The sequence below is a fragment of the Nerophis ophidion genome, linkage group LG09, assembly GCF_033978795.1.
Source record: "Nerophis ophidion isolate RoL-2023_Sa linkage group LG09, RoL_Noph_v1.0, whole genome shotgun sequence".
NCBI classification, from domain to species: Eukaryota; Metazoa; Chordata; class Actinopteri; order Syngnathiformes; family Syngnathidae; genus Nerophis; species Nerophis ophidion.
This window is the reverse complement of record NC_084619.1, coordinates 61135573-61151603: the sequence shown is the minus strand read 5'-3', so window position 1 is coordinate 61151603 and position 16031 is coordinate 61135573. Positions and strand designations below refer to the sequence as shown.

The following is a 16031-nucleotide window of genomic DNA, read 5'->3' as shown; positions in this document are numbered from 1 at the left end:
TGGTAGAACAATGTTGAAACATGCCTGTAGTACAGCGTCCACGCCACACGGTGGCCATGACGCCTCCTTGTGTTGTCAGCTGACCAATTGCTGCACGAAGAAGAAGCACAAAGCCCGCCCCTCCTCAATCGGTGCTCTAAAAGCGGTCGTGAAAATATTGCAGAAAAAAAAAACATCCATCGAAGGCCTATCTCTTTGAAGAAACGTCACACCAATCTGGGACTATTCGTGACTTTGAAGTTGATCGTGCACAACAGAATAATAATCGGGTGAGTTTAAATGTCTGTTTTTAGTTTGGAAGTGACAACACGAGCGGGCATCGGCGAGCTAGGCAGCGCTGATGCTAACTCCAAAATGGTGGCTTCCTGGTGCCCCCTAGAATAATGTCAGTCGGCTTTGACCAGCTCTATTTTACACTTACACTTTGTGTAGAGCACTGAGTGGCCCATTTTGGGGTTTACAGCAAATAAAAAAAGAACGCGTTTGTTTGTCGGTGCTGATAATGGAGCTTTGCATGTGACGTCATCGTGCGGACGTGCCGGCTGACAGTCGATAATGGCGGACGCGCCGTTATCGACCTGTCTATACTCTTGCGTTTCCTGCAACAATCGGATATTATCAGTACTTCGTAGGTTTCTTATCTTGAATTATTGATGGTAAACTAGTTCAAATGAGGTCCGCACCATAAAAGTGATGCTTTTGTGCGGTCAACAGTGTAACACATTGTTACTCAATACATGTGCATTCAATTCAATAAAACTGAAAGGCCTACTGAAATTAGATTTTTTTTATTCAAACAGGGATAGCAGGTCCATTCTATGTGTCATACTTGATCATTTTGTGATTTTGCCATATTTTTGCTGAAAGGATTTAGTAGAGAACATCGACGATAAAGCGTGACGTCACGGATTGTAGGGCTCCTCACATTGTTTACAATCATAACCACCAGCAGCAAGAGCGATTCGGACCGAGAAAGCGACGATTTCCCCATTTAATTAGCGCGAGGATGAGAGATTCGTGGATGAGGAAAGTTAGAGTGAAGCACTATAAGAAGAAGAACATTATAATTAAAAAAGGCAAGGGCAGTGGGAGCGATTCAGATATTAGACACATTTATTAGGATAATTCTGGAAAATCCCTTATCTGCTTATTGTTACTAGTGTAGTAGTGAGATTATAAAGTTATACCTCAAAGTCGGAGGGGTGTGGTTACCGCCAGTGTCTCTGATGGAAGCCATGGAGGAGCCAAGAAAGTCACAGCTGCCTCTTTGACAGCTACAGGAAGACGCAAGCTCCGCTCATGTCTCCGGTAAGAGCCGACTTAGTACCACAATTTTCTCACCGAAACCTGCCGGTCGACATGTGGTAGAGAAACACGTTCGCTTGACCGCTCTGTTCCATATTAAAGCTTCACAACAAACAAAGAAACACCGGCTTCCGGCAACATCATTTTTCTTTATAGTCTCCATTATTAATTGAACAAATTGCAAAAGATTCAGCAACACAGATGTGTAATTATGCGATTAAAGCAGACGACTTTTAGCCGTGAGTGGTGCTGGGATAAAATGTCCGCTCCAACCATTAACGTCACAAGCACGCGTCATCACGCCGCGACGTTTTCAACATGACACTTCGCGGGAAATTTAAAATTTCAATTTAGTAAACTAAACCGGCCGTATTGGCAAGTGTTGCAATGTTAAGATTTCATCATTGATATATAAACTATCAGACTGGGTGGTCGGTAGTAGTGGGTTTCAAGGGTTTTATGCTGATGCCATAGTAGTGCAGACTTTAAGTCAAAGGTCGTGCATGTTTTGTGCGAGAGTGAATGTTGTTATCAGTGGTGAATGTTTACAGCTGATAAGACCACGCCCTTTGCCCGACCATACACGCCCACCCGAGCTGCTGACGACTGTAACATTGCACTTGCAAACAAATATAGCTGTCAGCAAGACGGACTCTTCACGTGAGGGCGACCACTTTCTAAACCAGTTCAGGGCAGTCAAGTTGATTTGTGCCGCAAGTATTTTTGTTTTGCTTATAAGGAGGAAAATATTTGTTCCATCCATAAGGTTAGTTGAGGTCAGCATCGACCTGTACGAATGACATAAATGTAGATCAAGTCTATGATGCTGCAGATCGGCAAACACCGTACAATTTTCTTCTTCCGGTCACACGTGTCATGTTTTTTTTTCCTGCTCTCCTGTCCAGGATGCCGACAGCAGGTAGCAAGCTGAAGCAGTGCCTGCTGGCCCAGGATCAGCTGGAGAACGCCATCAACGCCGTGATCAAGACCGAGCAGCAGCTCAGAGAGAACGCCAGGGAGGTGAGTGCCCTTCACAAGAGTATTTTGTTGAACTCTGCATTTGTGTGTCTGTGACGAAACATGAGCTCTCAGCGCAGTCAATCAATCAATGTTTATTTATATAGCCCTAAATCACAAGTGTCTCAAAGGGCTGCACAAGCCACGACATCCTCTGTTCAGATCCCGCATCAGGGCAAGGAAAAACTCAACCCAGTGGGATGACAATGAGAAACCTCTCAGAGGTTTCTCATTCTCTAGGGCGACCGGTGCAATGGACATCAAGTGGATCTCGCATAATTTTGTGAAAGTCCAGTCCATAGTGGATCTTACATAATAGCACAGGACTGGTATTCCCTTTCATTCTAACACATGCCTGCCCAAAGTGTAATGCATCAACTTGACTCTATTTGACTACATGTGCAAAGAACAATGTCTGGTTTTAAAAGTCCAAACAGATCTTTCTAAAGCAGCAACCTTTTTGAGCCCACGATCCCTGGTCTCAGCCAAGAATGATGTCTTTTTTTAATGCTTCATCGGAAGAAACCAGAAGTAGCAAACAATTTCTGTTTAATTAACAAGGGCACGCGCTCCCTGGTACCCGAGCAACGCAGGAAGTGATCACTGGTCAGTGGGAGTGACATCTTAACAGACAATCTGGTAAAAGTATTAACTATCAAATTTGGTTTTCTGTCAGTTGATTCTTTGCGTGGAGTGTAAAGAGAAAGTAAAAAAAAAAAAAAAAAAGAAGAACTTGTGAATAAGAGAAGTGACTCGGACAGTATATCACTTTTCTGGATTTAGTCAGACGAACGCGGTCTGTAAATGATGCAAGGCAAGACCGCTAATACCATACCACCTTAGCCACGCTCCCCTTTTCTAACACAGCTGTGACTTCCTGGCACTAAACCTGCAGAAAATAGCTATTCTCAGGTTTTTCTATGTTTTTACATTTTATACTTTGCAGTGTTTTATTACATTTCATTAAGCATTTTTTACATAACCCTTACTTTTAAAGATTATGTGATTTTAACATTTTGTTTACATTGAGTGTTTTCCATGCTTGTTAACATTTCCTTTCGGCCTCGATAGCTGAGGGATTTTGATAAGAGGAAGTTTACACTTCAAATGAAATATATTTTTGCCAAACAAAAAGCTGATATGATAGTTTTCGGCCACATCGCTCAGCCCTGGGATGAAAGTGTTATTGCAGCTGGAACTAGTTGATTCATTACAACAGTATAACCTCCTATGATTCACGTCGTCGTCAGATAGAGGATTTTTTTTAGGGGGTTGGGGGTATGTGCATGGTGAGCTAGTGCAGTCTCCACACAGTATTAATCCAGCTTTTTTAGACTGAAGTTGAAGCGAAAATGGTGCGTACAGTCAGTGAAGTGTAGTCACAGGTCAAAACGTGTGCTTGTTGGCAGCTCTGCTGGTCACTGATGTGATCATGCAATTCTATTTCCCAAAATGTTCATTCTGTATTTGTCCTCGAGTCGGCAACTCCAGTTCTTACAACCAAAACAAATGTCATGTGGCTTGTCATTCCTGCTAACCTCGCCCGCAGGGCTCTCCAAACAACCAAAGTCCACTGGTTAATCTCCCTAAAGTTTTGGTCATGTGACTAAATCACCCTGCGTTGCTCAGCTTTCATCATCTGACATAACGCACACTAACTCACTGCGTGCATTTATGGGCTCTCAGACCAAGCAACAAAACGTGTCGTCTTTTTTTTTCTCAGGTGCGCTGGCAGCTGCAGAGTTGCGTGAGTCGCCAGCAGGAGGCGCTGCGGTGCCGGGAAGTGTGGCTTTTGAGTCAGCTGGAACTGCTGGAACACGTCAAGGCTGAAACACTGCAGCAGCAGTTGCATCGGCTCCATCGGGTGACCACCTCTCTCACTCTCGTCTACAATCCAACTCTCTTTACATTCTGTAACAACTCTTTAATTATGTTTCTAACTCCATTCTTTTCTGTCTTTACCTTTTGTCATTAATCTTAACTAAGATTTTTTTTATTGAGTCTGTTCTGTTGCTGTGTTGCAGCTGTACGGTCAGTTGGACGTGATCTCACAGCAGCTCCAGAACGCCAACAGCAGCACCGAATTGAGCAATCAGCTGACTAGCTGCATGGACAAGTAAGAATTTATTTAATTGATATTGCGCTGATATCTACCGTTTTTTGTCTGTTTTTTACAATGAAACTACATCAGCAGGTACAATATATACATATTACACTAGTATTCAAAAAAAAAATACTGTATTTTCCGGATCATAGAGTTCACCGGAATATAAATCACGCCCACAAAAGTTTGGAAGAAAATCTATTTTTCCACGTATTAGCCGCACAGGACTATAAGCCGCCGATATATACATTATGAAATGATTAATTTACACGGAAATATTCTGTCAATGTTTAATTCCTTAATTGTTTCCAAACGCTGTTTGTGACATAGGCAGTCAAAAAGGCTGATCAAACAGGACAGAAGTCATCGTTATGGACCCGCTAGCTGCACAAGCTAGCTCTCCAATCAGCTAAACAGACTCAATAACTCCAGTGATGTTTTGGTGAATTTATGAAATCAAAACAATACAAAAAGAATGCCATTGGAAATTAATACTACAAACACAGACACCTGTTAAATTTACAGTTTTACAATATAACTAAAACAATTCTTACTAAACGTTGTTTGCAGTAATGAATTAAGAATCCATATGAGTTGAAACGCTATGGACAAGGCGCGAAACGGGAAGTACATTTTTTATCTGCAGCGTCTGCAATGAGAAAACTCGTCCAAAAGATAGCACCATAGCACAAACGGAAACACACCTTTTTAAATGTCTAGCGGGATTGAAAACCTCCGTGTCAGTAGCACTTGGACAAATTCAGACCTTTTTGAGGACAAAATTGTGGATTAGCTTTCCAAAAATGTTAATTCTCAAAATGGTTCAATGGAAGTTTCACATTTACTAACTATTACAATCCCAGAATTTGAAGGGGTTATAAATCTATGTAAATAAAGTTTAGTACACCACACTTTTCGTAGGATAAGAAATTGATCGAAAAGGTTCTCCCAAATCTTAACCGTGTTTTTGCATACTGTCTAGGTTATGGACGCTGTGAGAAGGTCAACAGGAAGTTATTGGCCTCCATCGTTCATTCTTGTCACTGTGTTGTCATCAGGTTGTCTTCTCTCAGTCTGGTGCCAGAGGAAACGCCTGAGATGAGCTTTGATGCGGACTCGCGCTCCCTGAGGGACGCCATCACTTCATTTGGCAGCATCACTGCCCAGGTAACCCACGCTTTCACTGCTCATCAAAGAAGTGTACGTGTGAGGAAGTAAGGAGGCGGTCGATGAAAAGTTGACATGTTCAAGGACTTACTGTTGTAATGATATTGTTGCAAAATATCATCATTATTATTATTATTATTGCAGTTATTTAACAGCCACATACTGTTTGTGCAGAAAGTGGAGGGCGGAGCTTTGGGCGACTGGCTGCTGGAAAGTCATCCTATTGGACATCCGGTCAGCAAGGACTCTCAGGATTGGCTGTCACCAAAGGAGAAAGTAGCGGAGGCGGAGTCACATGTGTTGCAAAAAGTAAACACTGAGGTTTTGTAATCCAGCACAAAGTAGGGCTGGGCTTAAAACTATCACGATACAAGTTCATATCAGTCCAGATCAGTGATTGATATTTTCAATGACTCATGAAAAAAGAAGAGCAGGAAAAAAAAAAAAGAAATGTAAACATGTTTACCTCAAAAGAAACCTTCCTTTTTTATTAAAATCCCTCAGCTATCAAGGCAGAAGTGAAATGTCAACACAAGCATGTAAGACACTCAATGTAAACAAATTATTCAAATCCCATTGAACACTTCAATAAGATCTTAAAATGAAGGTGCAAAAATAGGGAATATGTAATAAATGTTTCATATAGTGTAAGAAAATAGTGTAAAGTTTGAAAATGTAATCTGAACAACCTGAGAAATATTTTCTGCAGGTATTGTGCCAGGAAATTACGCCACTGCTCTAAAGGGTGAGCGTGGCTAAGTTGGTTGGGAAGACTATGTCTCCCGGCTGGCCTGGGAACGCCTCGGGATCCCCCGGGAAGAGCTAGACGAAGTGGCTGGGGAGAGGGAAGTCTGGGTTTCCCTGCTTAGGCTGTTGCCCCCGTGACCTTTGATAAGCGGAAGAAGATGGATGGATGGGCTAAGTTGGTGTGGTGTTAGCGGTCTTGCCTTTCAGCATTTACAGACCGCATTGGTCTGATTACGGCCCCTCTTTGATGCACAATGTCTTCATTTTGACTTTCTCTTCTCACTCCATGTAAAGAATAAATCACCAGACAAGCAGACTTGATAGTTGATACGTTTGCCTGTCACTCCCACTGATCAGTGATCACTTCCTGCGTTGCTTGGTTACCATAGAGCGAGTGCCTTTGTTCATGCCACCAACCTTGCTTCCATACGTCCACTTTCTTCCCACAAAGGAAAAAAATGACACAATGTTTTATCGATAATATGTGTCTATTGCGATTTTTATATATCGTTTTAATGCCCACCCCTAGCTCACAGCACTCACTGACCATGAATTGTGACGCTGACATGAAATATGCTGAGTCATCATTGTCCTTGTGCAGACTTCCTGTCCTGTCCTCGGGTCTGTGGACTTCTTCAAGGCCTGGGGTCAGCTGCAAGACCTGGAAACATGGCTGCTCCGGGACCAGAAGCCGGTCACTCGGCAGCCCAGCGCCAGCAGCTGCGGCTCCTCCTTCTCCATCGAGAAGATTGACGAGTCCGACCTGTGCGACTACCTCCAGGACGACGACCTCAGCGAGTGGCTGGTAACGGCGCCTGCCGCCACCGCCGAGTCTGACGCTGAGCGCTGGCGCAAGCTTCTGAAGCCTTTTTCCGAGCACTGGTCGTGCGACGACTGGCTGGCAGGGTCGAGCCGGCAGACGTCCGACTGCTCGTCCTGCTGCCATACCAAAAAAGCCCTGGAGATTGAGAACTTGGGCGAGCTCAAGTGCCTGAAGACCCCGCCCTCCCCTACAGCCGCCATTCCAACGCTGCAGGCGTGGCTTCAGCAGGCGGCGCCGGTCCAGCAGACGTGTCGTGCAAACGAGCGGTGCTCCAGCTACTCTGATTGCGTGTGCGATGAGAACTGCGGTAAAGAAGCTCTAAACATGTGGCTGCTGCAGCACGGTGCGCTTGACAAGAACGGCGTCCCTGTTGTCGCCAACAACACGCCGACCAACACCTCCCATGCCTCGCCCACTAGCAAGAATGTGCCACCCACACTGCACCATAGACAGCAGGAAGAGAAGGTAGGCAAAGTGCATGTGATGATGAATTGATTAACGTGGACCCCGACTTAAACAAGTTGAAAAACTCATTCGGGTGTTACCATTTAGTGGTCAATTGTACGGAATATGTACTGTACTGTGGAATATACTAATACAGTTTTAATCATTCAATCAATGATGATAACAGGAAATGGAAGAACAAGGTGTGTTGTCTTCACAGGTTCAGGCCATCTTGGAGGCGTGGCTTCATCCTTCAAACCCCTCCCTGCACACCCCCACTTTGTTCCAAAGGCCTCTAGATCCAGAACTCTGGGTGCTTCCGAACAACTCGTCGAGTCTTAAAGCGACTTCCGCGTCCGAGCAGGACGACAAATGGTTGCTAAAAAAGAAATCTCAGGTAGCAGAGTGAAAGATTGGTCGTTGTGTGCAAATGAGACTTTTTGTCTGACTGCTCCGCTCTCCATTAGGAACATTTGGCTTTGCCCTCTGTCTGCGACCTATTCTCTTGCATGAATATGAGTGGGGACAAAGAAAAATGGCTCCACAAGGCTCCTGCTCAGGTGAGTGACAGCTGGTCTCAATAGGTTGTCTCTTGCACACGTATCGTATTTTACAGTGTACGATTTCTGGCCTCATTGTAGTGAAGTGAATTATATTTATAAAGCGCTTTTCTCTAGTGACTCAAAGCGCTTTACATAGTGAAACCCAATATCTACGTTACATTTAAACCAGTGTGGGTGGCACTGGGAGCAGGTGGGTAAAGTGCCTTGCCCAAGGACACAACGGCAGTGACTAGGATGGCGTAAGCGGGAATCGAACCTGCAACCCTCAAGTTGCTGGCACGGCCACTCTATCAACCGAGCTATGCCGCCCCATGTGGTATGAATAGTATTAAAAAATACCAGCAGGGTTTTTAATAAACGCCTATTAACAGTATGGAGGTTAATTTAGATCTTAAATATGAATGTTTTTTTGGACAACAAATATATACGGATCTAAGTTTTTTGTGAAAATTCTCTATCATTTCATTGAAAAAAAGTTTGAGTAAAATTTGTTTTGAAAGTTCAGTGAAAAAATTTAAATAGCGTTTTAAAAAAAACGATATATATATATGTGTGTTTATATGTACACACACACAAATCTAATTGTGTAAAAAGAATCATTGTTTAAAATTTCAGTGTATGTTGCACATAACTCAAGACTCACCTCAGGTAAGTTTAAGACAAAAGCAGCTGATTAGGTAGTTCGTAGAAATGATCGATTGCTTCAGAGTTTTGAGCAATGAACATCTCTGCACTGATTTTAAAACACTGAATTTTTAAAAACACAAATTTTGCTTACACGTCAATGAAATTGTCAGCATAATTTGATTTTCTAAACCAATTTGGTCAAAAATGTTCATTCAATGAAATTGTCAGCGTATTTGATGTAAAAAAAAATTGGTTCACAAAATTCAAATGCAAAAAATCCGGTGACATGATTCGATGTTAAAGAAAGTGTTACACAAATGAACCTACATAGATGAGAAGATTTCAGGGTTAGGGTTAGATTTATCCGTGCCAATCGTGTAGTCTTATTGTGCATAAGTTGGAGCTTTTAAATATTTCTTTGGAGCGTATGACAAAATAGTGGCCCACTAATAGAGATTAAACAACACCAGTGATCGTAAAACTGGTTTGATTTAAAAATTAATCATAAAATAAGCACATTTTGTTCCATTTTTAATGTGTTTTTTGAGGCCAAAATTATGTATTTTGTGTTCCTGTTGTTTAGAACAAGACAGCCATACTAAATTGTTTAAAATATTTATGTTCTATACCCGTGCATAGTTATAGATGTGCTTTTTACGTAAAAAAAAAATCACTCAGGAAAAGGAAGAGCAGAGGACCAAGGCAGATGTCTTGTGGAATTCCACAGTCTAATCTCCTTACCATTTAAAATACACACATACCTATTAGTCAACCAGCTCTCCATCCAACTAATTGCATTGACCATTAGCACTCATGCTAGGCTCACTGCCGCTTTCTTTTCTTCCAGATGTATTGACGAAGATGAAGTTGAGGAGCTTTCTTCTGGCCTGCGTCACTTTATTGCTGCTTGGCACATACACAATCTATTCAATCCCCCACCCTTCTTCCTGTGGCATCAGCGTTTGCTTCCTGCAAAGGTTCTTCGACTTCCCGCGAAGCGCCATGGTCAAACCGGAAGCCAACTCTTTGCGCATCGATCACTTGATCAAGAATCAACATTTGTGAATCTCACGATTGGATAATTTCAGTCTTTTTCACCAATAACCTCTTGAAAGGTGCTAGCAAAATGTGTGTCAAAGTTCCATCTTTCTATGAAACATTATTTTTGCATTAACATGTATCCTGCCTGGTTGAGGGTGTCATTGTTTCCGTCACTCTGCTGCAGAGTTTTAACGCAGTTATTTTATTTTAAAATCAATTTTAATTTTCAATCTCTTAGATTTCCTTTTCAGTGTCTTTCAAGCCCTGGATGAAAGACCAACAATGATTTTGTTTTGTTGGGTTTTATAAATGCCGAGTGATGTCATCCAAGTCTTTGCTGTGAATCTCCACTCTAATAAAACATGTTGACATCAACACTGGTTACGTGACGACTTTGTATTTGAAGCATCCATCCATCCATTTTTTTACCGCTTATTCCCTTTGGGGTCGTGGGGGGCGCTGGTGCCTATCTCAGCTACAATCGGGCGGAAGGCGGGGCAGTTTGAAGCAGTCACCGTCAAAAGCTAAATTGTAGTGTTTACATAAAAACAACCATTTATGTTAGAAACTTTATGAAACGTTTTGATACATTTTAAAATACCTTCACTAATTCAATGAGAATTTTGTCCGTCTGCAGTTTCCGTCAAAAGCGATTATCCGCACCAAACCTCGCGATATTTCGTGTCCGTCAACGGCCAATCACAAGCGATTTTGGAGCGAGCTGCGCAGGAGCTGCACCAATCGGAGGCGGCGTACCACTCCGCCACGTCTGTCCCGCCCCCGCGGCGCTGCTGCAGCGGTGACTGGATCCTCGGCTCCCGTTGATGTGGCCTCGACGGTCCGGCGACTCGAGTCGTTCCCGACCAGCACCAACACAGGAGACGCTGTACCCTTCTGGTATGAACCGTAAGCTTCAAAACGAATCGCGTAAAGACGAGCTTTCTATAGAACTTGCTGGACTAACAAAACATTTAGTCTTCATCCGCCTTCCTCCTCCATAGAGGGATGCAAGGAGCTCTCTGATTGGCTGCGGAGAAGCTTTATGATCTTCATGTTGACACAGTATTATTTGTGTCAGGTTTGTGACGTGGACGTGGACAGGATTATTTCTTCTACTTGGCCGGGGCAAGGCTGTTTCCTTCCTCTGTCTATTACCTTCACGTTGAGGCGGGACAATACAAGCCAATCAGAGAGCATGTTCCATGGCAAGCTAATTTGCATATTTGTACCATATCTAAACTGTCACGAGTCAGCGATAAAGAGCAATGTTTAGTAACCAGTAGAACGGACGGGCAAATGTAACTAGACATTCGCGTTCCTTCATAATATATCATGCTATTTTATAATCGTTGGCGATAATTACAGCAACTCTTATTTGTGTTCCTGTTTTTACTTTGAAGGACCACTCCGGGCACTTCCGCTGCTCCCAACCATTTAATCCTTTCCCACAATGCTTTGTGTCCACGTCTTCTTCTTCCTGTTTATTGTGGCCGTCTCCGCCGGCAACATTTAACGTTCTCATTTGACGTTTTTCCAGCTCGGTGAGTTCCCCCAAAACGCATATAAGCGTTTATCAGCGTATTCGCCGTCCGCGCCAGGCGACATTTTTGTCCGCTTTGCGAGCGGAGAGGGGGAAATAATGCTCCCGCTGCTTCCTCGTCACCGACGCCCGAGCTCCGCCGAGGTCCGCCGAGCCCCAGCCCGAGCCCCGGAACTTCATTGAGAAAAACGTTGTTTTAACGATCTTCGCGCCGGGAACGACCCCCGACACGTTCCCGATCCACGCCAGCGTGTGGCGTGAATCGGGCCTCGGTGCAGCGATATTCGGCGTGGATGTAGACATTATATAGGTTGTAAAAAAGAGAGCTTTTTGATCATGGATGCACTGCTCGGTTCTGTCGGCTGTTAATCGTGACATCACCGCAGCGATGTCGTCCGAATTCCATGTTTCCGCTTCATACTCGATTCAAACTGGCGTTTTTATTTCGTCTGACTGACTATATTTCATAAAGAGAGGTAGAATTGTTAGGTTGTGTGAGGTGTGGGCCCACACGGTTAGGAAGCGAGAATGCTTAAAAAGACCAATATTTGATCGGAGTGTCGTTTTAACTGTCGCTGCAGTGCCGCTCGGCAATGTTGTTTATGATGATTGGACGATTATATATGTTCAGCTTGTTTCTTTGTGTCAGCAGTGTTCACTATTTTATTTTTTATTATTTTATGTGCGTTTATATGTAGTTTAATATTAAATAGGTTATTATAAAATAGCATAATATGCTGTTTAATGTTTTTTTGTGTGCATGTATATTATAATTCTGTAATAATATAATCTATGTATTTAATTAACTATATTTAATATAAATAATTTTATTTTATTTGTATTAAATATGTTTGTGTGGTTATATATATATATATATATATGTATGTGTGTATGTATGTATATATGTATGTATGTATATATATATATATATATATATATATATATATATTTATATATATATATATATATATATATATATTTTAATGCTACTATAATATGGAATATATAATAGATTATAATATAATTAATAGAATTACTTAATGTTTTTTATATTTATTATTATAATGTGTGTGTAAAGTTGCTTTGTACATATAATAAAAATAATAATTTATTATATATATATATATATATATATATATATATACACACAACGGGGCAAAAAAGTATTTAGTCAGCCAACGATTGTGCAAGTTCTCCCACTTAAAATGATGACAGAGGTCTGTAATTTTCATCATAGGTACACTTCAACTCACATTGTAGGAGGTTTTAAGAATTTATTTGTAAATTATGGTGAAAAATAAGTATTTGGTCAAACATTCAAAGCTCTCACTGATGGAAGGAGGTTTTGGCTCCAAATCTCACGATACATGGCCCCATTCATTCTTTCCTTAACACGGATCAATCATCCTGTCCCCTTAGCAGAAAAACAGCCCCAAAACATGATGTTTCCACCTCCATGCTTTACAGTAGGTGTGGTGTTTTTGGGATGCAACTCAGTATTCTTCTTCCTCCAAACACGACAAGTTGAGTTTATACCAAAAAGTTCCATTTTGGTTTCATCTGACCAGATGACGTTCTCCCAATTCTCTGCTGTATAATCCATCCATCCATCCATCCATCCATCTTCTTCCGCTTATCCGAAGTCGGGTCGCGGGGGTAGCAGCCTAAGCAGGGAAGCCTAGACTTCCCTCTCCCCAGCCACTTCGTCTAGCTCTTCCCGGGGGATCCCGAGGCGTTCCCAGGCCAGCCGGGAGATAAAGTCTTCCCAACGTGTCCTGGGTCTTCCCCGTGGCCTCCTACCGGTTGGACGTGCCCTAAACACCTCCCTCGGGAGGCGTTCGGGTGGCATCCTGACCAGATGCCCGAACCACCTCATCTGGCTCCTCTTGATGTGGAGGAGCAGCGGCTTTACTTTGAGCTCCTCCCGGATGGCAGAGCTTCTCACCCTATCTCTTAAGGGAGTGCTCAGAGAGTATGGGGTACCGGACTGTCTTATTGTGGCGGTCCGTTCCCTGTATGATCAGTGTCAGAGCATGGTCCGCATTGCCGGCAGTAAGTCGGACACGTTTCCAGTGAGGGTTGGACTCCGCCAAGGCTGTCCTTTGTCACCCATTCTGTTCATAACTTTTATGGACAGAATTTCTAGGCGCAGTCAAGGCGTTGAGGGGTTCCGATTTGGTGGCCACGGGATTAGATATCTGCTTTTTGCAGATGATGTGGTCCTGATGGCTTCATCTGGCCGGGATCTTCAGCTCTCACTGGATCGGTTCGCAGCCGAGTGTGAAGCGACAGGAATGAGAATCAGCACCTCCAAGTCCGAGTCCATGGTTCTCGCCCGGAAAAGGGTGGAGTGCCATCTCCGGGTTGGGGAAGAGACCCTGCCCCAAGTGGAGGAGTTCAAGTACCTAGGAGTCTTGTTCACGAGTGGGGGAAGAGTGGATTGTGAGATCGACAGGCGGATCGGTGTGGCGTCTTCAGTAATGCGGACGTTGTATCGATCCGTTGTGGTGAAGAAGGAGCTGAGCCGAAAGGCAAAGCTCTCAATTTACCGGTCGATCTACGTTCCCATCCTCCCCTTTGGTCATGAGCTTTGGGTCATGACCGAAAGGATAAGATCACGGGTACAAGCGGCCGAAATGAGTTTCCTCCGCCGGGTGGCGGGGCTGTATAATCCATGTATCTATTTTGGTATAAACTCAACTCATCGTGTTTGGAGGAAGAAGAATACTGAGTTGCATCCCAAGAACACCACACCTACTGTGAACCATGGGGGTGGAAACATCATACTTTGAGGCTGTTTTTCTGCTAAGGGGACAGGACGATTGATCCGTGTTAAAGAAAGAATGAATGGAGCCATGTATCGTGAGATTTGGAGCCAAAAACTCCTTCCATCAGTGAGAGCTTTGAATGGTTGACCAAATACTTATTTTCCACCATAATTTACAAATAAATTCTTTAAAATTCCTACAATGTGACTTCCTGGATTTTTTTTTCACATTCTGTCTCTCACAGTTGAAGTGTACTTATGATGAAAATTACAGACCTCTGTCATCATTTTAAGTGGAAGAACTTGCACAATCGGTGGCTGACTAAATACTTTTTTGCCCCGATATATATATATACCGTATTTCCTTGAATTGCCGCCGGGGCGCTAATTAATTTAAAACCTCTTCTCACTCTTGTGCGCACCAAAGGCATGCGGTAAAAGTAAGCACGCGCTAATTATTTTAAAACCTCTTCTCACTCCGGCACTTACCAAAGGTATGCAGTAAAAAATTGAGTGTGATGTAAGCTTGGAGTAAAAAATTGAGTGTGATGTAAGCTTGGGCCTTAAATCCTACTGAAGAGCACTTAATCTTCTTCCCTTTATGCGATTTCAAATTACCGGTATTGAAATCAGCCTCCTCCATTTTGAAAATGATGACAGGGGAAGTGTCACTCGAGCCGTCGCAAGTTTGACCCGGCAATAATTCAAGGCAGGCGTATATTATATGCCCTGCGGCAATTCAAGGAAATATGGTGTCTATATATATATATATATATATATATATGTGTTTTATTTTATATAATTATTTGATATAATTAATTATATAATTTTGTTAGATATAAATATTTAATATCATTAATTTTTTTATTATCACATATGTTTGTATATATATGTGTGTTTCTATAATATATAGTGTAATGTAATTAATTATATATTTGGTTTAAATATAATTATTGTGTTTTGCAAATATTTTTTATATGCAATGCCACATCGGCTAATAAAGTCAATCATGTCAAAATAGTTTCACCAAAATGCCAAATATTAATAATCGCAACACTAATTGGGTTCTTTCACTTCCTGTCCTCTCCTCCCGCAGAAAGTCGCTCACCTCGTAGCTTTAGGATGGAGGACCCCGAGGCGGAGCTCACCGTGTCGGAGGCGGACGCCCTGGGAGCCGACTTCATCACGGTGGAGTTGGACACGCAGCCCATCGAGTACGTGGTCAAGTGGGCGGACGTGGGCTCCAAGTTCACCATCTCGTGCGTCAAGAAAGACTCGGACGACCCGGAGCTGAGCGGCGAGCAGCTGAAGATCGAAACGGACGAGGCCTTCTTTGCGCCTTACGAGGAGGTGTACCCCTGCGAGGTGACGGAGCAGAGCGTGGAGATCAAGATGGACTCTGACGAGGAGGACCACGAGGTCCTGGTGGAGGCGGGGAGCAGTCACCTGGACGGCGAGGTCGACTCGGATCAGGCCCCGTTTGAGCCGGACGACCGGCAGTACCGCTGCACTTACTGCGGCAAATGCTACAGCCACGCCTCCAGCCTCTACCGCCATCAGCAGACGCACGTCGCCAAGACGGCGAGCCTGGTGGCGTCCGCCAAGCACGCCCTCGAACCCGCGCACCAGGATGCCCGTTACACCTGCCAACACTGCGGCATGAGCTTTAAAGGCAGCAGGTGGGTCGCACCGATACGCTTCTTTCAGGGCCGATACAGATACCAATCACTTGTCGTCAAGGAGGCTACTAAAATAACCCTGAAATATCGCTAAGGTTGAAATAAAAACAATTCCGGGCTCCTTGACTTAGAGCCAGGACGTCAAACTGGTTTTATTGAGGGCCACGTCGCAGTGATGGCTGCCCTCAGAGGGCCACATGCAACCTG

General features: G+C 43.3%; 2 protein-coding genes across 5 annotated transcripts in view; both read left to right on the top strand.

Annotated features, from left to right (window-relative positions):
* The first annotated feature begins 97 nt into the window (after positions 1 to 97).
* On the top strand, positions 98 to 10213 carry ncoa4 (nuclear receptor coactivator 4). Of its 2 annotated transcripts, none has more exons than XM_061911405.1 (10): positions 98 to 269; positions 2211 to 2325; positions 4046 to 4186; positions 4347 to 4438; positions 5485 to 5593; positions 5768 to 5902; positions 6942 to 7628; positions 7828 to 8004; positions 8075 to 8167; positions 9645 to 10213. In XM_061911405.1, the coding sequence occupies exons 2-10, from the start codon at positions 2212 to 2214 to the stop codon at positions 9651 to 9653; spliced, it is 1557 nt and encodes a 518-aa protein (XP_061767389.1). In that variant the 5' UTR covers positions 98 to 269; position 2211; the 3' UTR covers positions 9654 to 10213. The 2 variants fall into 2 exon arrangements, with proteins under 2 accessions (XP_061767389.1, XP_061767388.1); XM_061911404.1 differs by lacking the exon at positions 98 to 269 and adding an exon at positions 1916 to 2071.
* Positions 10214 to 10585: 372 nt separating this feature from the next.
* The window catches only part of LOC133559547 (zinc finger protein 135), an 11908-nt gene continuing 6462 nt past the window's right edge, over positions 10586 to 16031 (top strand). The window contains exons 1-2 of one of the 3 annotated variants that reach the window (XM_061911401.1): positions 10586 to 10735; positions 15242 to 15824. In XM_061911401.1, coding sequence (XP_061767385.1) covers positions 10663 to 10735; positions 15242 to 15824 — 656 coding nt within the window. In that variant the 5' untranslated portion in view covers positions 10586 to 10662. Of the gene's footprint in view, positions 10736 to 10915; positions 11044 to 11155; positions 11380 to 15241; positions 15825 to 16031 lie in introns of those variants that run through there. The other 2 variants (XM_061911400.1, XM_061911402.1) reach the window with 2 other exon arrangements.

Bases quoted from the DNA above. Each gene is read 5' to 3' on its own strand.
- ncoa4 (XM_061911405.1), top strand. From the start codon at position 2,212: ATGCCGACAGCAGGTAGCAAGCTGAAGCAGTGCCTGCTGGCCCAGGAT. The intron at 5,903-6,941 runs GTAAACACTGAG...GTCCTTGTGCAG, and splicing joins AGTCACATGTGTTGCAAAAA to ACTTCCTGTCCTGTCCTCGG. The intron at 7,629-7,827 runs GTAGGCAAAGTG...TTGTCTTCACAG, and splicing joins ATAGACAGCAGGAAGAGAAG to GTTCAGGCCATCTTGGAGGC.